Raw genomic sequence first — 23,488 nt, forward strand, 5'->3', positions numbered from 1 at the left:
CCTCAAAATAAATTAAACCAGAAATGTGTATTTGAAGAAAACATTCTGAAAGGCCTGAAAGATGGCTTGAACAAACAGAAAAAACCCCCATATTCTTGGGTAGGAAAATTCAACATTATAAAGGATTAAGATTTCATGTAACCCCAATTTTTAAAAAACCAACAGTTATTTCTCTTTTTTGGAATTAGATTAGCTGATTTTGAGGGTTTTTTTAAATGAAAATTGTTTAAGTAGTACAATGACAGAAGACTAGCCCTATCATGTACCAAAACTTATAATAAAGCCACAAAATGGTATTAGCACAGAGATCAATGAAATGCCTTACGAAGTCCAGAAATAGATCCAAACATATATGCAAATGTATTATACGATAAATCTCATCTCAGAATTTGTGAAGATGGATGACTCAGTAAAAAAAAAAAAAATGTAGTCAGTCACAAAAATAGTCAAATAGGGAAAAAGTGTGATTCATACTTCAAATTCCAAATGGATCAAATATTTAACAGAGTAAACAAATTTAACAAAAATTTAACATCAGATCTTCATATACTAGATTGGAATAGGATACAAAATTTAATAACACTCTTTGGAGAAGACTGTACGGAAATAGGCAGTCACATAAGTTGCTAGCACAAGGTTAAACTGGTTCTATGAAAATTATAAATGCATATATCCTTTGGCCCAGCCATCCTTCTTCTAAGAACTTATCTAGAGATAGACCTAGACCTTCACACATATGAAATCCCTTATGTATAAGGTTATTCACCACTATATCTTTGTAATAGGAAAAAAACTATGTAATATATATACACAAATGTAATAGAGTGGAAACAATACACGTATCAATAGGAAACTAGTTAAATTACAGTAGTGCATACAATGAAATATAAGGCTATAAAAAAAACTAATGACAGAGGATTCAATTACAACATCAACCCTCATATTTCAAAAAAAGAAAAAAAACCCAAAGCTAATGACAAAACCTCATGTGCTGGTTTGGGAAGATCTCCAGGATATTTAGATGACAAAAGAATGCTGTAGAATAATTTGTGTAGTATGCTACCGTTTGTGTAAAAGATGGAGGGAAATAAGAAAATATTCCTATTTGCTGGCATATATTCAAGAGAACCTTGGAAATATATACCAAAAATTATTAACACTGGTATTTGTTGAGGAGGGGGGCACACAGGAGGGAGGCTTTTCACTGAACACTGGTAAGTGCTTTTAAAATGTCTCAGCCACGGGCTTCCCGGGTGGCGCAGTGGTTGAGAATCTGCCTGCTAATGCAGGGGACACGGGTTCGAGCCCTGGTGTGGGAGGACCCCACATGCCGCGGAGCAACTAGGCCCGTGAGCCACAACTACTGAGCCTGCGCGTCTGGAGTCTGTGCTCCGCAACAAGAGAGGCAGTGATAGTGAGAGGCCCGCGCACCACGATGAAGAGTGGCGCCGGCTTGCCACAACTAGAGAAAGCCCTCGCACAGAAACGAAGACCCAGCACAGCAAAAATAAATAAATAAACTCCTACCCCCAACATCTTCAAAAAAAAAATAGAAAGTTTCGGAAAAAAAATGTCTCAGACACGTGAATACATTACTTATGCAAGACATACCCTCCTTCCTCTCCTACTGAAGTCTGGAGTGTGGCTGGGAACTTTCTACAGGTATTCTCGACCAAGAGGAGTCGGTCTGAAGACGAAGGCAAAACAAAGACATGGCCAGAACCTGGATCATCACCGACTGTGGAATTAACCATCCCTCTCAATTCTCTAACTTGGAATTTATTAGACAGAGGTATTTTTCCTTATGTAAGTGGTTTTGCATAGGGTTATCTGTTCCCTGCAGCTGAGGGCATCGTGACTGTAATACTAATGCGTGAGCTAAACCAGGCACCCCCTTGGTGAGGGTAAGAACAATAAACACCGTCTTCTTTTCCAGACCTTTTAGATGCTTTCCTTGGTCCTTCTCCTCCTCTGACTGCTGCAGACACAACCTCCCTTTCTAGTCTGCACTGTATATACCCATTTGCACTGAATTTCTGTCTTGTTTCCCCTGCCTGCCTGAACTCTTTCAGAATGAGCATTATAAAAGACGAACAAACCCCACCAGGGTCGCCTCTCAGCCCACCTCATGTGCCTCTATTAACTTCTGATTCTAATCTCCGCTAATTAAGAAAGTAGGCAGACTATGTACCAAAGTTACTTATCTTTCCATCAAACCACCCCAAATAATCAGTGAGGCAGACACAAAAAGTGAGGGGTTGCCCCAAGTCCCATTTCATGCGCCTCTTTGTGAGTGTAGTCAAAGACTACATTTCCCAGCCTCCCCGGCAGGCAGGTTAGAGCCATGTGATTGGTTACGGCCAACGGGCTGCTACGTACGCAACTTCTAGGCGATGGCATGAGAGGGGGTGAGGCCTCCACACCCTCTGTCTTCTCCCCTCACAGCGAGCATGCAGGTCTCGTGTCAAAGACAGCACAGCCACATGGTGGGAAACCCTGACTCACCCTTTGAAGGGAGCTGCCCCAGAGAACCACCAGACTTTATATAAGGCAGGCAAAAAATGCTTTCATCTGGTATTCCCCTGAGGGTCCCAGGTTTGTTTACAGAGCCCAGCCTATCACATCCCGACTCAGTCTACCTTTCAATCAACAGAAATCTGCTGAGCGCCTGCTATATACCAAACTCCCACTAGGTATTTATAAAAGATACTGGAAAAGCAAAAGATTTTCATTCAGTGAGCAAATAGTTATTAACCATTGTGTTAGGTTTTGGTCCCCGTCCTCAAGGTATTTAAAATTTAGATGGAGAAACAAAATATAGGCTTGCAAAAAATATATATATATATTAAAACCACATGGCTTCCCTAGCTAAATCAGCTCCCCACTAATATTCCCTCAAAGCACAATATATTTTTCTGAACTGATTTTACTTATTTGTATGAATCTTTAATTCTTGTCTTTCTTGCTGAACTGTAAAGAGCTCAAATGTAAAAATTAGACTTTGTTCGTTTGTTTTGTTTAGGTTTTGCCACCACTCATAACAGGCACTCAAAAGAAAAGCTTCCATTTACCACATTTTTTATTCCTTAACTAGTTTATTAAATTAGAGAAATTTAATATTCCTGACTGCACTTAATACCACCTTAGTTCAACTATCCTTGGGGTCACTCAAAGAGAGAGAGAAGCACACCTTTACTGATTTCAGCATATCCTTTACATGCCAGATGACCCAGAAAGTTAGTGTATTTCTGGGGCATAAGTAAAAAGGATAAATTATGGCTTATCCATTGTCTCACAGCTAATGATGCAGGAGTATATTCCTCAGAGATTTCCTCTTCTGGAAGAGTCGGTTCATCATGTGTTCATAACTTCAAGCAACAAAGTATAAACGAATAATTTTTTAGGAAATCTCAGTACTATCGGATGGCAATCATCCTTCTTATAAATCAAGCTTTAAATTGAAAGAAAACATTCAATGATCTAAAATGGTAGAAGGGCAATACTTTTAATGGAATATTCAATGCAAATTTTTCTTTTGCCTGCCTTGGCTGCCAATACAGTGAAATGAAATATAAATTGGAAGTATATATATATATTTTTTAGCAGCTCCAAGGAAAAGTAAATATCTGAAATTAAATGTAAAGCTCACTCGAAGAAAATGTGAACATTTCATTTTCTTCTATTCTTTTGATGTTAGCAGTTGGTCTGCTTGTTAATATAGGATTCCTGACACATTACCGTCTCAACCTCTAAATAACTTCCTATTTCCTATAATCCTCAATATACTTGGTGGTGTGAAGATTAAAGCTTACCCAATTAGCCACCCACTACAGCCGAGTTAATCACATAATCTCTGAGATGGTCACAGCGCACTGAAGTATACAATGATTTTTTTTTCTCTCTTTACAAAGATTTAACTAATCATGAGAATTGGCAGTGCTCTCAAATATAAAGGGCAGCAGGGTTTTCAATCAGAAGCTGTGTCACTGCTTTATAAATTAGGGCTTATCTTCTTCCAAGAGACATTGTTACAGAGACTTCTTTAACAAGTTTCCAAATGTCCTCAATTAGTCAACCATTGCTTACTGAGACCAGGTCTCACATCAAGGCTTACTGCTTTAGAATAAGGATTAGTAATCCGTAAGGTAAAACTCAGACTCCGTCACATGACAGCTACGCGTTCAACTATGGGATTCCTACACTCGTGTCTGTTTAAAGGAAATGCTAATCCAGACTGAAGTTTGACAATACTCTCCTCTGCTTAAGTCCACATATGACGAGGAAGAGGAAAGAGGAGGAAAGTTTTGGGGGGCAGGGGATGGCAAAAGGACTCCTGAGAATGAGGGATGGGGGAGAGAGAGAAAGCAAAGACTTGGGGTGAGAAGAGGGAAGAGCTCAGGAGGACAGGGAGGGTCGACAGTTTTCAGGGAGTCCTGGTTGGGTCAACTGATCTTGCGGTGTTGCCGCCAGTTATTACGGGGCTTCGAACTACCGATTAGCAGATCACCCCCAGTTCTCCAACAGTACCTGTGGTGATGGTCTAGCATGAATGACAAGATGTGCCAGAGAGAGCAGGTCTATAACATCTTCAAGTTCTGATAAGGCTTCCTGACCAATGTGTTTCTGTAGGTTGTGACCTAAAAGCAAGACGTGAGCCACCCCCAGTGACAAAGCAACCCACAATGATATCAAGAATGAGAGAAGCCATCAAAACTATTGGAGGAATCCAGAGATTAGGGAAGCAAACAAACGATGGAGGAGCCCAGAACTAGGAATCCGCAGGACTGAAGAAATCTTTGCGAGTCACCGGAGACCCTAAGAGCAACCGATGGGCAGGGGAGGGAATGAGGTTTCTCCAGGGACACAGCTGAAAGGTCCCCAAGGTCTCAGAAATGACCGGGCAGCCTGACAGTCAGGAGGTGGGAGGGCAAGATCGAACTGGGAACCCAAATCCAATTCATGTCTACAACTGAATTCAGATCCTCAGAAGGCTAGGTCCAAGCAAGAGTTATTTGGGTATGGGAGGTTGGGGAAGGAAGGGGAGGCCTCAAAGGTGGGGATTCGGGGTTAAAAAAAAAAAAAAAAAGGCAAAAGTAACTCTGACATGGGCATGTGGGTGAAATCAAAGACTGGAAACTCTGACCTCAAATCTAAGACAGTCTACTTCTAGCAGTTTCCTTGAGTTTAACCTGTGTTCGTGCACACACTCATCCACACACGCACTGCCTGCCTCCAACAACTCTGCACTGCTGCCATCCTCCCTGACGAGCTGGGCTTGGGCAGTGCTATGTAGGTGTTCATTTCACAGCCCTTGAGCAGATTTCCCAGGGCTTCCTCTACATAAGAATTTGAGAATGGTTTTACCTTGTATGCATTTCCTTACCGATCAGATTCTCCTAGAATGTGTGTAGGACTTACTTTTTGGACAATTATGGGCTGAACTGTGTCCATCCCTCCCAATCCCCACCCCCGGCAAAACTCATTCGTTGAAGTCTTAACCCCCAGTAATCCAGAATGGAATATTTGGAGATAAGTTCTTTAAAGAGGCAGTTAAAGTGAGGTCACGAGGGTGGGCCCTAATCCAGTAAGAAAAGGAAATTTGGACACGGACACACACGCGGGTATGACAGAGGAGAAGACAGAGGGGGAAACGGCCATCTACAAGCCGAGGAGAGAGGCCTGGAACAGATCCTGCTGTCATGGCCCTCAGGAGGAACCGACTCTGAAGGTGACACCTTAACCTTGGACTTCCAGCCACCAGAACTGTAAGAAAATACATTTCTGTTGTTTGAGCCACCCGGTCTGTGGTACTTCATTACAGTACCCCTAGCAAACTAATACAGACAGGTATACAGACATGGGTCCAGTGGGTCTAAAGCAATCCTAGCCCGACAAGGATTCACCAGTAATTCACCTTCCAGGCCACCTACCATTGCCTTTCCTCTTTCATACCTCAGTGACTTACGGACTTTCTTCACAGGGAGCGACATCTAATTGCCGCACTGGTTTCTCATTCTCGGGCGCATTCCGTGGTGCCTGGAGTGGACCACCACGGTCTGCTCTATCCATTTTACCTCATCAAGCCAATCCTCAGAAGTCATGTCTCTCTACAGGGCTCACACACTTGTCAACTCTTCTGCAAGCTTACTTTGAATTACTCCAGATTTCTGTGTCTGAATAAAACATCTATGGTTCCCTCCAAGTTTCATCTTGAGGGCATGGAAATCAGCCTGGCCGGTTACCTTCATTATTGCAAACCCTCAGGAATTAGTTACCCCTGCTTCAGTTTCCCCTCAGGCTGGTCTTTCTGTCCCTGGCCAGCCCAACCATTCACCCATAAGCAACACCTGCAGGCCCACCAGGTGGATCAGCCTTAAAATAAACAGGAGGAGCAGGGGGCGTCCTGGTGATAGGACTTCAGAGGCCTTGGTGGGCCTCCATCCGACACACCTCTGCTACTGACCTGCTGAATTCCCTAAAATCTTCCTACTGCTTCATTTACTTTGGGCTTAAGGAGGCTTCAGCTAAAATACATCCAGGAAGGTAAGTCGTTGCCATCATGGATTCCATTGCTAGAATCAATGTGCGACTGTTTACCATCAAGACCACAGCCAGCAAGCCGGGCACTGAGGAAAGGGACACAGAAGGAGCCGTGGGAGGTGAGAATAGGAGGGAGGAGAACCAGGTGCAGAACATGAAACGAGACTGGTCAGGGAGGCCAGGTCCCCCTCAAGCACTCATCTTGTAGTGGTAAAGGCTTTAGAGCTTACAAAGCCCTTCACGTTCCAATCACCTCACCTGGTCCAAACAATGAAAGAGGCAGAACACACACACACCCATTTTCAAGTCAATGATTCTGAAGCCCAGATGACTGACTAGGAGGCAACAGAGCCGAGCGCTTCTAATTCGTGGTCCAGCTCTTCTTATGGTGCAACGGTTAAGAGTTCCCATCTGAAGACACACAGATCCAGAGGAAATCCAAACTCTGAGACTGATTAGTCTTAGAATCATGTGCAAGTTACCTGACCCCTCCAAGCCTCAGCTTCTCTCCTGTAAAGTGGGATGTTATGAAGATCTAGAGCGCAGGCACGTACAGCTTAGCATAGCGCCCGGCACACAGAAAACACGCAGGTGTAAGCCGTTAGCGCTCATCTCTCAACCCCGTGAGAGAAAGCAGTGGTTCTCACCCTGCCACCCACCCCCGAGGAGCTCCCCACCGTGTTACGGCTACCCAGGCCGCCCACCAGACACTCGTTCAGACTCTGCAAGTATATGGTCTGGACGCTTGTTTTTTATTTTTTTTAAAGCCTCGTGGGTGATTCTGATGCTGAGTGCCACAATTAAGAACAAGTGATATAAAGCACTATTTCAAGCTGGAAGGGGCATTCAAACCACCTGAGGATCTTGTTCAAATGCAGATTCGATTGAGTAGGGCGGGGGTGGGGTCTGAGACTACATTTCTAAACACAAACCCAGGTGATGCTGAACGTGAACAGGCAGGGCTTTAAGTAGCAAACAGATTATCACAGGAGAGAAGAGCGGTGACCAAAAAGAGATGGGGGTGACAAGCAATAGGAGTAATTTTGACATACTGAGATCTAGAGAAGTCATTCTGGCTTATAGACGAGTTAACTTGAATTTTACGCTACCTGAAACAGCCTGTTTGTGGCCTATCAAATATACACTGTACACCTGTTTTAATCACTAAAGGAAAGGGCACACTAACCAGAAGTAAAGACCGTCCATGTTAAAAATAAAGATTAAAGGCTCCTCTTCCTGGGACGCCAATGTTAATCCTCCTTTGATAAGATTCACTTCCCAGGTGCCAAGTTCATCCTGTACCTGCTGTACGTATACATCCTGGTCTGTTTTTTTGAAACCTTGAAGAAATGTATCCCTGACTTGTTTAACGTACTCTGTTCTGACAAGATATAAAACTGTGCTAAAAACCCTGCTTCTCTGGAGCTATTTCTTAGAGTGATCTGGGAAGCACGCTTCCGGGCTAGTCCTCAGTTTGGCTCCAATAAGACTCTTCTATTATTATTTTTCGTCGACCCAAGTGGAGGGGGGGGACCAAAAATCAACCATACCCCCCAGGAAGACCTAAGGCCCAGACTCAGCAGCGACCACTGCGCAGGCCGGACCTCGCTCGCTGGTAACTCGCTCCTCTTCCTCTGCAGCCACGTCGGACAAACCCGATGGGGCTGAGATTGAGAAAGTCGGTAAGTCGAGATTGAAGAAAACAGAAACGAAAGAGAAAAATCCACTGCCTTCAAAAGAAGCGACTGAACAGGAGAAGCAAGCAGGCGTGCCCTAAGGAGGCGCCGCCAACATGCACTGTACATCCCACAAGCATTGCCTTCTTATCTTACTTCTTGTAGCTGTTGAACTTTGTAAGATGCAAAGAGGTTAGATCAAGTTTAAATGACTGTGCTGCCCCTTTTCACATCAAAGAATGGAAAACTACTGACAACGAAGGCCGCGCCCGCCTCTCCCATCCACCTGTCTGGCTGGCAGGAAAGGAAAAGAACTTGCATGTTGGTGAAGGAGGACGCTGGGTGGGACGGCAGTGAAATCTAGAATAAAGAGTAAGCTGGTCTCAAAGTGTCCTGTGGGCTGTAAAATGCAGTTTAATCAAGGTGCCATTTTTTGTTGTTGTTCAAATGATTTGAGTTATTGGAATGCACAATTTTTTTAATATTCAAGTTTTAAAACCTGGGGGAAAAAAGACCTAAGCCCCAAGTGGGCCCCTTCAATATCATTAAACGACAATGAAGAAAAGCAGAGCCTGACACACAGGAGGCTCTCACCCAAGAGTCACCGTCACTAGTCATCAGAACGGCCACCTCCACAACAGAGAAGGACGTCTGTGTCTTCTCCTCCTCCAACCATCACCTCTACTCGGCCCCTCCTCCCCTACGAAATTTGCTTCTCCCGCCCCACGCCACCTTTACTACATTTCTGGACTTCGATGTGAAGACCCGCCCTGACAGAGGGCACTCTCTCCTCGCCCTGGATCCCCTTGCTCACCGGTTCTTTTTCACCAGCCCTGAATCCCCACCTTCACCCTCCCACTTCACTCCTGCATCCGCCCGAGCAGTGTCCGGCACCACGATGGATCAGCCAGCTCACCGGAGGCTTCGGCGTCCGCTTACAAACCCTGCCCAGGACACAGCTCCTCCTTCCCTAACTCCTGGCTTTTATTTCTCCAAACGAACAGCTCCAACGTTTCATCTAGCTTCCCAAATTTCAACGTTTCTTTCCACAAACCTTGGATCCCACGCTCCACAGAAAGCTAGGACCGACCGGCAGCCGCTTCATCCTCTTCGGCTCGCCCTTGGGCTGTGGTTTTTCAAGACTGGCTGCAGATCAGAATCACCTGGGGCCCCTCTAGGACCACGCCCTCCACGCCCCTGGATTTAATTGTCTGAGGCTGAGCCTCGTTAAAACCTCTTAAAAAAAAAACACCGCCCCTAGGAAGCAGTGTGACTCCTAACCAGGAACAAGCTGCCGCCCCACAATGAAGGCATCATCACCTCTCCTGGGGAAGGCGGGGAGAGGAGGGTTTTATCCTCATCTCATCTGTGATGGTTCCCACAATGACGTTAAGAGAGTTCTAGAAGCCGGGGGGAGGCCAGTTCTAAAGATGTCACAATTTATACTTCATTAACCTCAGCTGGGAAGGCCGGACCGCTTCTCTGGGTTTTTCCAGCAGAGCCGGGTACAGAGCAGCTGACAACTCTGTAGAGTGTGAATTACTCTCCAGCAAAGAACAGCGAGAAGAATCCAACGGCCCCACACCTCTAATTCCATAAGCCATGGACTACAACCTTTAGGACACATTTTTATAACAAGTCAATTTAAAAAAAATCATTTTCAGGGACTTCCCTGGCGGCCCAGTGGTTAGGACTTCACCTTCCAAAGCAGGAGGTGCCGGTTCATTCGATCCCTAGTTGGGGAGCTAAGATCCCACATGCCCCGTGGCCAAAAAACCAAAACAGAAGCAATATTGTAACAAATTCAATAAAGACTTTAAAAATGGTCCACATCAAAAAAATCTTTAAAAAATCATTTTCCAACACAGATAAGAACATGACTTCTAGAGTTTAAAAGGCAGCTAACATAGCAGAAAGCTCAACCTAAAGAATGAAAAGACATTTTCTGACTTTGTATTTTACCTAAATAGCCTTCCTCCAAGATGGGATTCAGCTGAACATATCTGGTTTACTAAATCTAGAAATTTAATGAAAACTACATTGCATAGAAAATAACAAACACTATAAATGAACAGACTATATTTTACTAGTTAAAGAAATTTAAAAAAAAGAAATTAAGCCATTCAGGAAATAGCTGTAATCTCTGCAAATAAATTTCACCCACCACATAAACCCTGTAAAGGAAAACATCGTACCTGATGAGATCTGGTTCTGCACCCTCGTTCTTAAAGGATGTCAGAAGTAGTCTCTCTCGAGTTACAAGATCATCCAAAAGGTTTTGTCTTCGGTCTCCTTCGAGCTGTGTTCTGCAGGCATCTCGTTAAGGTCCAAGAGCAGGTGAATTACCTCATTTGACCTGTTACGTTAAGTGAGCTCTCCAAGTCAGAAAGGACTGTTATAGGCTCTGATCAATCCTACCCAGAAGAGGCCTGAACCAACCTTCTCCTCCTGCTCTAACCTCAGACTTCACTGATCCTTCCAGTAAAGGACCTGGACAGAACCATCACAGAGGGACTTAACAAACACTGACACAGATCCGCCACACGAGATCCTTCACTGAGAAACACAGTTGGTAAACACGATTTTCCTCCCAGCGGCCACCCCTGAAATGTCCTTCCTCTCAACAGGGCAATGTGACTCAGGGAGTCATCAGGCTTTGAGTTTTAGGTCACGGTGGTCAAGGGTTTTTCCTGGACACTAATACCCTAAGATACTCTTCTAAAAAAGGAAAAAGAGAAAGAAAAGTTTTCTATGTTGCCCCCTTTCTTCCACGTTAATGAACACCTACGAACACACCTGGAATATATTTTGTAAAGGGCTACTTCATGCAACAGATTTGCTCTAAAAAGCTGTTACCATCGGCTCATTAAATACATTGCATGAGCTTTAATTCTCAACAGAATTACAAAGAAATAATCATATTTTTATGTGTTAATCTACTAAGCACGCTCGACTAGGAGTCCAAAGGCCAGCTAGTCCTATTTTGATCCTTACCTACGATCCTGAACCAATTACTTCACCTTTTTGAATTTGCTTCTTCATGTGGCACCCAGATCATCTCTCACACCTCCTCCGGCACGATCCATGGCCACAGTTTTCCTGGTTCCAGTAAAAGGGAGACCACTACTTTGGACTTCTGGATTTATAGATACTTGTCCTTTCAAGAGGGCATATTAAACCCTGCATTTAGGTCCCAGAAGTTTGAGAACTTGGCAGAATCAAGTAAGTTTCCCTGGGTGGGAAAACCACGGCCCAGTGAATCTACTTTGGTTGATCATTTTGAATAGAAAAAGCTGGCCAGCTAGCAAAAAAAGCAAATAAACCCATCAAAAATGTTCCCCAGTAGCAGATATTAGTTAGAAAAATCATAAATCCCCCCCAAACCAATGTAACTAAGGAGTGTTAGTGACTTTGACTACTTAAAAAATAATAATGGATACATTCTCTCAACATTCCAGAACGCCACGCTTTCCTGAGAAAAATGACTACCATCGCTTTTCCGTTTCCTGCTTGACTACAGTCATTAAGAACCCATCTTGGAAACCGTGAAGTAGCAACTGTAACTAAGAAACAGTGAACTTAAGTCCTTCCTCTGTACTAATAAAAGGGCCAAATATTAGCCTTCTGATCAATGCAACACCAAGAATAAATATCAATGTGTTTCAAATCAGTGGCAAATTGTCAATAAAGCAGAAGCCTCTTCTATCTAAAAAAACGCTCCTGGGGGTGGGGAGAGACAGAACCTGTGTCATGAATTATACAGGACAAAACTGAATTTTAATCATGGAAAACTATTAACTATATCACAATGCTGATTAGCCTTGTCTTCTGTTCTACACTCAACCTACTCTGGCAATCTGTGGTTTTGTTGGGATTTAGTTATCCAACCATCCAAGCGAGCATAAGCCGAACGATAATCCAATATTATAATTAAGCACAGATCTGACTGGCTCAGGGTTCAAACATAAAAAGTAAAATTCCATATCATTAGAAGATGACTTTGGAGAACTTTCTAATACTCTTAGAGTAAGAAAGATCTTTCTAGTCAAGAATGAAAACCCAGAGGCCATGAAGGAAACACTAAATCTGGCTCTATAAAAATTTTAAATATCTGCAAAGTAAAATTACAAGTGACAAATTAATAGTGGCAAATTTTAAAACAGCAAAGGATATAACGGGGCATAGAAAAAAGAAACAACAATAATGCTAATCAAATGAAAAAAAATGCAGTTTCACATTAGTAAAAGAAATGCAAACTGAACCATGCTATCACTTTCACCCATCAGGTAAGAAACTACGACAGGGCGGTTCTGGAAAGGGGCAAGGAACCAAGCACTCTCAGACATCCTTGGTGGGAATGGAAATGGGTTCAACCAATTGCCACATTGCCTTCTATATACATAACAAAATTTAAAAGGCACATTCTTTCAACAGGAATTTCTCCTACAGATATATTCACATGTCTATACAAAGATGTAGGAACAAAGATGTTCACTGCAGCATTATTTATAATAGCCAAATACTGGAAACATTCTGAGGTCCGTCAATAAGGAACTAGCACACCTCTACAGTGGTATGTTTTGCAGCCCCCAAAAAAAGAGAGAGAGAGAAGAGGAAAGCTCTTTATGTATCGATGATAATGATAATTAACATTTCTGAGCACTTACTAAGTGCTACATAAGTTATTTGGTATGGAATAATCTCCAAAATAGTGTTAAACAAAAAGAAGCAGCAAAGAGCTAAACAGTGAATAGTATGCTCCCACTGCATACATTAAAAAAAAAAATCTAGGGCTTCCCTGGTGGCGCAGTGGTTGAGAGTCCGCCTGCCAATGCAGGGGACACGGGTTCGTGCCCCGGTCCGGGAAGATCCCACATGCCGCGGAGCGGCTACGCCCGTGAGCCATGGCCGCTGAGCCTGCGCATCCGGAGCCTGTGCTCCACAACGGGAGAGGTCATAACAGTGAGAGGCCCGCGTACCGCAAAAAAGAAAAAATAAATCAGAGAAACATATATGTTTGTATATACACTTAAAATTTATGGAAGAATACAGAAAGAGTTGCCTCTAAGGAAAGGGAACTGGGGATTCAGGGTGTAAGGGAGACTTACTTCCCATCCAATATTGTTTTGGACTGTTTGACTCTATCAAATGCTAATTAACAAAAAATTTCAGAACCAAACGTATAATATGATCCCTCTGTAGTCAAAAGCATTTTATATTTACATGTGTTTATATTTGTTCATGCCTAGAAAAGTCTGTGATGGCAGGTACCAACCACTAACACATTAACTATGAAAGAATGAGCTGGAATAGGATGGGGATGGAGAAGAGAGAGAAGAGTCATTGGTTAAAAATAAGAACTATAGGGCTTCCCTGGTGGCGCAGTGGTTGAGAGTCCACCTGCCGATGCAGGGGACATGGGTTCATGCCCCTGTCTGGGAAGATCCCACATGCCGCGGAGCGGCTGGGCCCATGAGCCATGGCCTCTGAGTCTGCGCGTCCGGAGCCTGTACTCCGCAACGGGAGAGGCCACAACAGTGAGAGGCCCGCGTACCGCAAAAAAATAAAATAAAATAAGAACTATACAGGTAGAAAGTACTTTTTTAATAAAAACAATAAAGGCAAGTTTTAAATTTAGCAGATATTAGATATAAACTAGTTGAGAATAAATTAACAAAGAACATCAATTTTAGGAGCAATAAAACTTGGTGATTATGTTTTGAAGATTATAAGTGAAGAACAGAATCACAGACAGCTGATGCTAGGAGAGGCATATCCAAGTCTCTTGTTCTTCTGACCAGGAAACCAGGGCCCTGGGCAGCTGGTAATGACAATAGTGGGCTAGAGCCCAGCTCTTTCCAGTCTAAGTCAGGGCTTTCCTACCACCTCGTGTGGGGCTTGACCACCAAACGTTCCAGGGGCTCCTCCATCCTGAGGCCCCAGTACTGCTCACTCAACTTTGCCACTTCTTAGCATCCTGTTAATAACAATACTGGTAATATTAATTCAGAATATTCACAGAGACTCCCTGTAAATCCGGGACAACTGGAAAACTGTCCAGTTAGGAACACTCACTCTACCTCTTTGTTCTGTTTTTATTTTAACCTATTAAGAGAACAGAGCATAAGGAGATGGGGGGAGGGTAGAGGAGGTTGAAGAGGATAGATGCACAGCCCTTCTGCATAGCACACTTACCATACAGAAGTTGTTGTTAACGAGAGGTCAAAGAATCGTCTGGGCAGTGGTGACACTGCACGGATGTGGTCTTATGGTAGTTGGAGGAAGCGACGACAGGGTAAGGAAGGACAAGTAGAACACAGGGCACACAGTCAGTGGCCAGAACTGGGACCTCCTCTTCCACCAACGTGGTGAATAACCAAGGAGGAAGGTCAGAGAACAGACAAATAAGGAAACAGAAGAGCTAGCTACCATAGTACTTTTTCATCGGCTAGGCTGATGTTACATGTAATTAATTATAACCAGTTCATGGCAATGCAACACTGCAAATGAAACTGGTCCTGATTTCGTATCACCAATACCCATGACCAAAGTGCCTCAGCCCAGTTTCTCTGCTATAACCTGGGAAGCACTTCCAACCTACGATGGAGTGGGCTGAAGATGGTGCTGGACCCAGGGGACGCCCCACCCCCACTCTAGCTCCTGGAGTTTCTCCTTATTTGGTAGAAGGCTTAAGAATTTAGGCAAGTCTTACGTGCAAATTAATTGCTCTGGAGAAGCATAATTACTTCCCACTGCTGCAAGAAGGGCTGCACAGAGACAGTTTAAGGTCCCAGAGGCCAGAAGATTTTTCTGGCTCACATAGTACTTCATCCCTTTCATTTTACTATTTTGTTTTTTTAAGTTAACAAACTCTGCTGAATATCTATTATGTACCTGACCAGGTCCTTATCTTCCTCAAAGCACTGATCGATCATATTTTGCAAGTAGTATCTTAATACTATCACTATCTGTGTGCTTTGATATACCCTTCTTACTTGATTATAAACTCCATAAAAGGACTACCTGTAAATTCTCCAAGATGGCTGTAATTTTAACAATGATAAAATAGTAAGTAGCAGCTAATCCTCGAGGAGGGCTTACTTTATGTGAAACACCTTCTATGCATATAATTTAATCCTCCCAACAATCCCATAAGCCGGGTGTACTTTGATTATCCCTATTTCGCAAATGAGAAAACAGGCACGAAGAAGTAACTTGCCCACGAAGGGTTAATAACTATCTTTTATTTAACACCCACAATTATGGGGGTGGCTTGTCCTGTGAGATGCTTTAAATATATTTTCTTCAACTTTCACAACAACCTGCAAAACAAGTATGATTATTCCTACTCTACAGATGAATGAAACTAAGGTCAAGAAAGGCTACGTTGCTCTCTGGCCTTGGGGAAGTGATGGGGCTGGTCTTCCACCTCAGTTCTGTCTGGCTCCAAAGCCAATGTTGTTCCCAGTATTCCAACAGTGCCCAGACTTTTGGATTTCATGGAGAAGTATTTCCAAACAAACTGCGGGGATGGTGATGGGGGGATTTATATAGACCAATTTTGCCATCTATGGACATTCCAAAACCCACAATAGACAAAACTCTCATCTACTTTTACTATCATGATGAAAAAGCAAGCAGATGTTAATACCCAAAACTAGGGAGAACCATGTAAACAGACTATAAATCAGAAAATTTCTACTGAAACAAAAATTATCTTGTCCTTATTTTTCTCTCAATAGCAGACACCAGTGAAAACTGTCATGGCCAGGTGCAGTGTTTTAGAACCACTTCACCTCCACTGGAGCCCTGAGGGGCTATCCCTAAGATCTATCCAATGAGCCTCTCCACACCTACATGTATCCAGGTTTGTTACACGGTGATTGGGGCATCTATCCTGCCATCTACCTATCTGTCTACACATCTTTTTTTCCCCAAAAAATACAAAGTGGAGCAGAGTTATTTATGGATTAAAAAAAATTATTTCTAGAGAATTCCCTGGTTGTCCAGTGGTTAGGACTCGGTGCTTTCACTGCTGGGGGCCTGGGTTCAATCCCTGGTCAGGAAACTAAGATGCCACAAGATGTATGGCACAACCAAAAAATAATAATTATTACTATTTCTACAGGACTTCTCCCAAGAGACCAAAATACCTTTTGATACTGAACCTCTCTGTAAAGTGATTTTTTAAAATTCTTTTTAAAGTACCAGAAGTGTTGCCTTTGAAAAACCCAACAAAAAGACAAGCTTCATTTAAAGCTAATTCTAAGAATAATTTTAGCATTACCTGAAATTTCCTATGCGCCCTCCTGTAAACCCACCTTTTCTCAGCTGGTGAGGCCATTATAATCCCCATCTCCAAGAAGCACCGTGAACAGAAGTTAATGTATTTCAGCAATTTTCAACTCTCTGGCTGCAGGACTTTCAATTATGAATTGCAAGTTAACCAATTCGAAAGCACGCCACTTTCATTTTAATTTCACATTTATTCTTGCCAGAGAAAAATACTTTTTTCAGGAAAGAGCAGTAACATCTTAGGCCTAACCTCCCAGAATTTAACTGTTTGGAAGGCATTTTCATAGGACTTATCTTTCTGGCAGCTCCTAGTGTTCTCTGGAAAACTTCACGAATGCAGAAAGGCATAAATTTATTAAGTAAGGTACCATAAACTCAACTACCCAACACAGTAAGGAAATGTGGCTTTCAAATATTCACGTTAAAAAAGTCACCCAACATTAATTATGCCTCAAGAAAAAGGATTAAAAAGTCACTCTCCCGGCGATTTATGGACACAAATTTTTCTAAGAATTACAACATCATAAAGTATACCTAATAAACCACGGTGAAGACTGTTTAATCTTTCTGATGATTAAGAAGGGTCTTGAGGATTTGCATTATAAACAAGATTTGTCTTGGCATTACAGCAACATGCCAAGCAATAGGGAACTCTAGTTGAAGACAGGCCACGTGACAGTGGACTGTATTCTATCACTAAAGTAGAATTCAGCTTTGAAACAAGTGGCTTGGGCTGCCCTGGTGGCACAGTGGTTGAGAGTCCGCCTGCCGATGCAGGGGACACGGGTTCGTGCCCCTGTCCGGGAAGATCCCACATGCCGCGGAGCAGCTGGGCCCGTGAGCCATGGCCGCTGGGCCAGCACGTCCGGAGCCTGTGCTCCGCAACGAGAGAGGCCACGACAGTGAGAGGCCCACATAACGCAAAAAAAAAAAAAAAAAAAAACAAGTGGCTTTGGGTTCAGACAGCCCTGCGTTGGAATCCTAGCTTTCCATTTCTTAGCAGTGGGGTCTGGGCAAGTTACTTAAGCTCTTAAATATTCTTCTCGGTGTGAAAAAATTTCCTCTGCTGCAATGCTGTCCTTTCTTTCCAACTTCATCAGTGACTTGAGGTGCAAGTTTGCTTTGGCCTCAATACCTCTTTTGTAAAGAAGGTTCAGCTGCCTCCTTTCCATTCTATCTAAGAAATGGTCTCCCTGAAAATACAGAGGTTTATGAGCGCCCCCATGGGGTGGATTATCTGAATTCCATCCCTAGTTTTGGTTGCAGTAGAAATAGACCCAATTATTTGAAAAAACTTATTAGATTTTAAAGAAAGCTGTTATATTCCAGACGAGTTTTTGATTTCTCCTGGGAAATTCTAAATTATTCACATGATGGTCCTTAAATATTTTCATAAATGTTTCATATTTTCAGAGTAGTTAGTAACTCTGGTGTTTTCAGATGCCTGGTGTTTCATTCAGCAAATTCTGAGATGACCACAAAACCAGAGTCTATGAAATTTCAAAATATGGTCAGACTGCAAGCATTTAGAAAAACAAAGTCGATTATGACTGTGGCGTGCTTGGCACACCCCATAATTAATAACTAGCAGAAATTATTAATAGAAAAAAGTAAAAGTTATTAATTTATATCTTCTTGCCCTATAGGCTTAGCACATAAATATTATGATGAATAATAATCAGTTACCTATCAGCAAATAAAGTTATTAATATTACACTGGGAAACAATATTTAACTACGTTTCTAATACATGTGATTTAGGTAATATTAAAATGAGTTTGCACACCTTGATCCCATGTGCAGAATTCCAAGTACTTAGTACTGAAAGTGGAGAACACAGTTCTGCCAACTTGAGGTCTATATATTAAGTCTTGTGCATTTTGATAAAATAAAAACTCCTTATATAATAGACTGTGCAGTAACAAATGATGCCAGATGGAGGGTAAAGTTACAAACTAAACATATCAGAATATTCTAACTGTGTCAAAAATAAGGGCCCAATTGTTTACTGAAATTAAACTTATATTTAAAACCTTAGTGTTTTAATAAGTGCACACTGGAAACCATGCAACTATCTAAACCACCCTCCCTGGTGACATACAGTGGTGATACTTGGAGAAAAATAATTTTTAAAACATCTTCTATTGTTTTACCTAAAAAGCTATATTCCTACATTTTCCCATGTTTAAAATTGGGCAATAACAACCATTTCCCGAGACACCAAAGTTTGGTACAAACTAAAGACAAAAAGGTAAGAGAGGGCCAGTTTGAGGTCAGTTTTAAACTCGGATTTAAAGGATTAGTTTATGTAACAGGTCAAGTGTATTTTCCTAAATTGATCAGATTATGAATTTCTTAAAAAAAGAAAAGAAAGAAAGAAAATATTTGGGGGAGTTCTCTGGTGGTCTAATGGTTAGGACTCCACACTTTCACTGCCGGGGCCCAGGTCGGATCCCTGGTTAGGGAACTAAGATCCCACAAGCCACTGCATGGCGCGGCCGAAAAAAAAAGAAAGAAATATTTTAATTCTCGACATTGTTGGTGGGAGGCTGAGGTGATGACATAACTTGCTTCAGGCAAGTGTTTCCTACCCCACAAAACTCCCAAAACAGGGGTACTGTCTGGACCACTAGAACAATAAGGCAAAGAAGTAACATCTCAATAATCTACATAATTGGGGGGAAAATGCATCGTTTCTACTAGTACTGGCTTCTCAGAAAAGAAAACGAATCGTTCAAAACTCTGGGAACTACAGAAGCAGAATCACAACTCAAGGGTGTCATGGAAGTTCTCCTGCTGGACCACCTTCAAGGCAGTCTAGACAGGTAGCAACATGGGGCTCGGTGTAAATACAGCACTGACAGAAAGCATGAGCTTCCTGCACTATTAAGGTTACACCCAACTAAGTTAACTCCTGCCGCGTGTCTTGCATCGCCAGCATATTCACTGTAAAACATGTAACAGATGCTTAAAATAGAAATTGAGATTATAGGCAATATTTTGGAAACCAGGTCTTCCTCAAGCTGTGGAAAAATCTGGGTGGCCCAGATTCCTTCCTTTCTTAAAATAAGACTGCTTGTCCTCCCACTCTAGCAAGAGGTGGAAATGTTTACATGGATACATCTGATGTGTTGACACAGCTCTTAGCAATAAGTCCTTCAAAAGGGCGATCTTTTCCTTCAGTTTCTGCAACAAAGCTCTGATTGTCACGGTAAGCTGAAAAGAAAAGAACACAGCCTGAGAATGCTAGTCCAGAGGTGTGAGGTCTCCTAAAAATATCATGTAAACGCTGCTTTACAAACTATGATTCAATCAGAGAAGGGCTGCAACGACAACCTCAGGGCTGTACGGAATCTTAACAGTCACCTGCGCCAGCCACCCACCTAATGCTCACACCCAGCCCTATGACCTGACCAGCTGGTAAGCCGGTCCACACCTGAACCCTGACATTGACTGGAAACTGTCACTTTGCCCTCACAGTCAGCTGAATTCTGTCCCTTGAGCATCTACCCTCGGATCCTATTGGTCTACCTCGGAGCCACGCAGGAAACTGCATGTCCCCAGTCTTTGTTCACCAGCAAAAGCCCCACGGTTCCCTCAACCATGCTGCAAAGAACAAAACGTCAAGTCCCACTGCCATCCCGGCCACTCCTCCCTAAACACACTGGTACACTTACAACCCCTTAAAAGTTTTATAGCTGGGTGTCCTTTTTATACAAGAGGAGTGTTGACCACATGGGACTCTTTTTCCAGGAGGTGTGAATTTTCTCCAATTTACAAACTCAGAGTAAAGTTTTGTTTGTGACTCTAAGTGCTGCCTTTTTAAAGGATGGTGGAGAGGTGGGGAGGAAGCCTCTTAGGAATTTAAAAATATGAAAAATAGAATCGCCCGTGTAAAGTAAACATAGTCAACCACGGATATAATTGGAGATATGTTTAAAAAGGCACTCTCACAAGTTTGCTACCTTGTTAAAAGAAGCAATTATACAACTGCAGTGGAAGCAGGGGCTCTCTCCTTAGATTAGCAGGGTCACATAAGGAAAATACAGCACAACAGCAGAGGCTGGCCAAGGGCTACACACATCAAGCAACCCTCAAAGGTCTTACCAGCCAAGAAAAATCTCACCTTAACTATTCTAATACCCCTGGGAACCACAGAAAAACCACCCACAACGTTTATGGGGAAACGCCAAGGAAAGCAGATCCCTCCTCACTCAAGAAGTAAAGAGCAAAACAAACAAACAAATGAACAAAAGAACAACACACACACACACACACACACACACCAGGTCTAAGAAGAATCTACGAAATTAAAGATCAAAAGCATTCAACAGATGAAAGAATATGTAGCCATTAAAAAGTATGACTGGGGACCTCCCTGGCGGTCCAGTGGTTGACACTCCATGCCTCCAATGCAGAAGGCGCTGGTTCAATCCTTGGTCGAGGAACTAAGATCCCACATGCGGCACAGCATGGCCAAAAAAAAAAAAAGTATGACTGAAATCTATATTTGTTAACATAGAAAGATACCCATCATAATTTATTAAAAGAAAAAGAAATCAAGTCATAAAAAGAAGTGTCATCCACATAGAGAAAAAACAACCCAGGACCTAAAGACATCAAAACATCAAGGGTAGTTATCTCTAAGGAGTGGGATTTCTTAATATTTTATAAGAAAACTATTACTTTCATAATCAGAAGAAACGTCCCATTATGATAATTTAACAGAAGCTTTCCAAAGCACAGAAAAGGATGGAAAGCCTAATTCATATTTTAAGCTAACACAACCCTGGGAACAAGCGCTGACAGAGATAACAGAAAAAAAGAAACCACTCGCCAATCTCCCTTAAGGATTATACATGTAAAAGTCTTCAAAAAATTTTAGCAAAGCAAATTCAGAATTACATTAAAAATGACAATATACCATCACCAAGTAGAATTTATCTGAGTAATTTAAGAATAGTTTGATGTTAGAAAATCTAATAATAAAGCTAACAGTGTTAATTACTAAAAACAGACTACACATATGATTAACACAGCATGGGAGAAATTAATTAAAAACAAAACAAAAACAAAGAAAACTAAAAATCAGTCAGTGCTGCCTTAACTACAATATTATTTAACTTTGGTCTAGAAGTTCTAACCCACATGATAAGACAAGTTAAAGAAATACATAAGGGCTGGAAAGAAGGAAATGAAATTATCATTATTTGCAGACGGATAACAGTCTGTTTGGGAAAGTTAAGAGGATCACCTAAAAGATGACTAGAAACATAAAGAATTCAGGATGGTGATTAATCACAAAACGAAAAAATCGAGGGCATTCCTAAATTCAAGTAATAGGGAGAACTTTTAAAAATTATTTTAAAACATCATTAACAATATCAACAAAATCTAAAAAATATCTAGCACAGTGCCTGGTGTATAGTAACTGCAGGAAATACTGCTGATGGAATGAGTGAAAGGAAACACTCAATACAGCAAAAATGTAAATGCTCCCCAGTTTAGTCTATAAATATACTACACATCTACCCAAAATCCTATTTGGAGTCCTTTTATTGGAGAGGAGATGGTAACTGAGGCACAGCACAAAATTCTTTTTTTTTTTTTTTTTTTTGCGGTATGCGGGCCTCTCACTGTTGTGGCCTCTCCCGTTGCAGAGCACAGGCTCTGGACGCGCAGGCTCAGCGGCCATGGCTCACGGGCCCAGCCGCTCCACGGCATGTGGGATCTTCCCGGACCGGGGCATGAACCCGTGTCCCCTGCATCGGCAGGCGGACTCTCAACCACTGCGCCACCAGGGAAGCCCCCCAAAATTCTTTTTAATAAAGCTATGCAAAATTGCTCTAAAAGGAGGATAAATGAAGGGAAATATAGAAAGATCATGGATATGTGTAACTAAGGGGGCCTTAAACAACTAGATATTAAATCTTTACAAAAAACTACAAGAGTATGATGCTGGCAGTTACCAATGGCTTCATTAGTGCAACAGAACAGAAGGTCCAGAAACAGTGCAGTTGTGTAAGAACTTAGTGAATGAAATATGGACTATTTCATATTTGGGGGGGATTAATAATTTAGCAAATGGGAAAAAAATAGATGCCTACAATACACGAAATGAATTTCAAATATTATAAAGATTTATGTGTTTTAAAAAAAGATAAAAAAGAGGAAAATTTAGATTATTAGGCAAAGTACTTCTATAATCCCTGGGTGTGAAAGGCCTTTCTAAGCAGTATCTCCCCTTCTCCTATAAGAAAAGGCCATAAATAAAAAGAGTGATAATTTCAAATAAAATTTTTTAAAAGTGTATACATATATTTTAAAGTCATTTATAAAATCAAAATCCAAATTAATAGAAAAAATATTTGCACCAAATATGCCAGATCAAAGCTTAATCAAAGCTCAGTTAACATATATATAAGGAACACTTGGAAATTAAGAAATAATAAGCTAGGTTAAGGACATGTATATAACAGGCAATTCATAAAGGAAGAAATACAAACATCCAATAAATACATGAAAAGATGTTCAATGGCATAAGTGATTTTAAGAATGCATATTGGGCTTCCCTGGTGGCGCACTGGTTGAGAGTCCGCCTGCCGATGCAGGGGACACGGGTTCGTGCCCCGGTCCGGGAAGATCCCGCATGCCGCGGAGCGGCTGGGCCCGTGAGCCATGGCCGCTGAGCCTGCGCGTCCGGAGCCTGTGCTCCGCAACGGGAGAGGCCACAACAGTGAGAGGCCCACTTACGGCAAAAAAAAAAAAAAAAAGAAAAAAAAAAGAAATATCAAATCACTATGCTGTATACCCAAAACTAATATAATATTGTAAGTCAATTATGCTTCAATTAAAAAAATGAAGACACTAAAATATTTTATCTCACTTATATAAGGTTGGCAAAAATTCAGAGAATTGACAGCGCCCTCTGCTGGCCAGGCTGTGAAGCCAAAGGTGACAACTCCTGTGGAGGGGAAT

The 23,488-nt window shown here is 42.0% G+C and overlaps 1 protein-coding gene across 5 annotated transcripts in view; it reads right to left on the bottom strand.

The window, feature by feature from the left end:
* The window catches only part of STX8 (syntaxin 8), a 251,735-nt gene that overhangs the window by 219,751 nt on the left and 8,496 nt on the right, over window positions 1–23,488 (bottom strand). For all 5 annotated transcript variants that reach the window (XR_011377098.1, XR_009560246.2, XR_011377097.1 and 2 more), the window contains exons 3-4: window positions 19,632–19,726; window positions 10,412–10,522 (exon numbers count right to left, since the gene is read on the bottom strand). Coding sequence is in view for 1 of the 5 variants with exons in the window: in XM_030861422.2 (XP_030717282.1) it covers window positions 10,412–10,522; window positions 19,632–19,726 (206 nt within the window). In the remaining 4 variants the exon portion in view is untranslated. The remainder of the gene's footprint in view (window positions 1–10,411; window positions 10,523–19,631; window positions 19,727–23,488) is intronic.

Source organism: Globicephala melas, chromosome 20, assembly GCF_963455315.2.
Source record: "Globicephala melas chromosome 20, mGloMel1.2, whole genome shotgun sequence".
NCBI lineage: Eukaryota > Metazoa > Chordata > Mammalia > Artiodactyla > Delphinidae > Globicephala > Globicephala melas.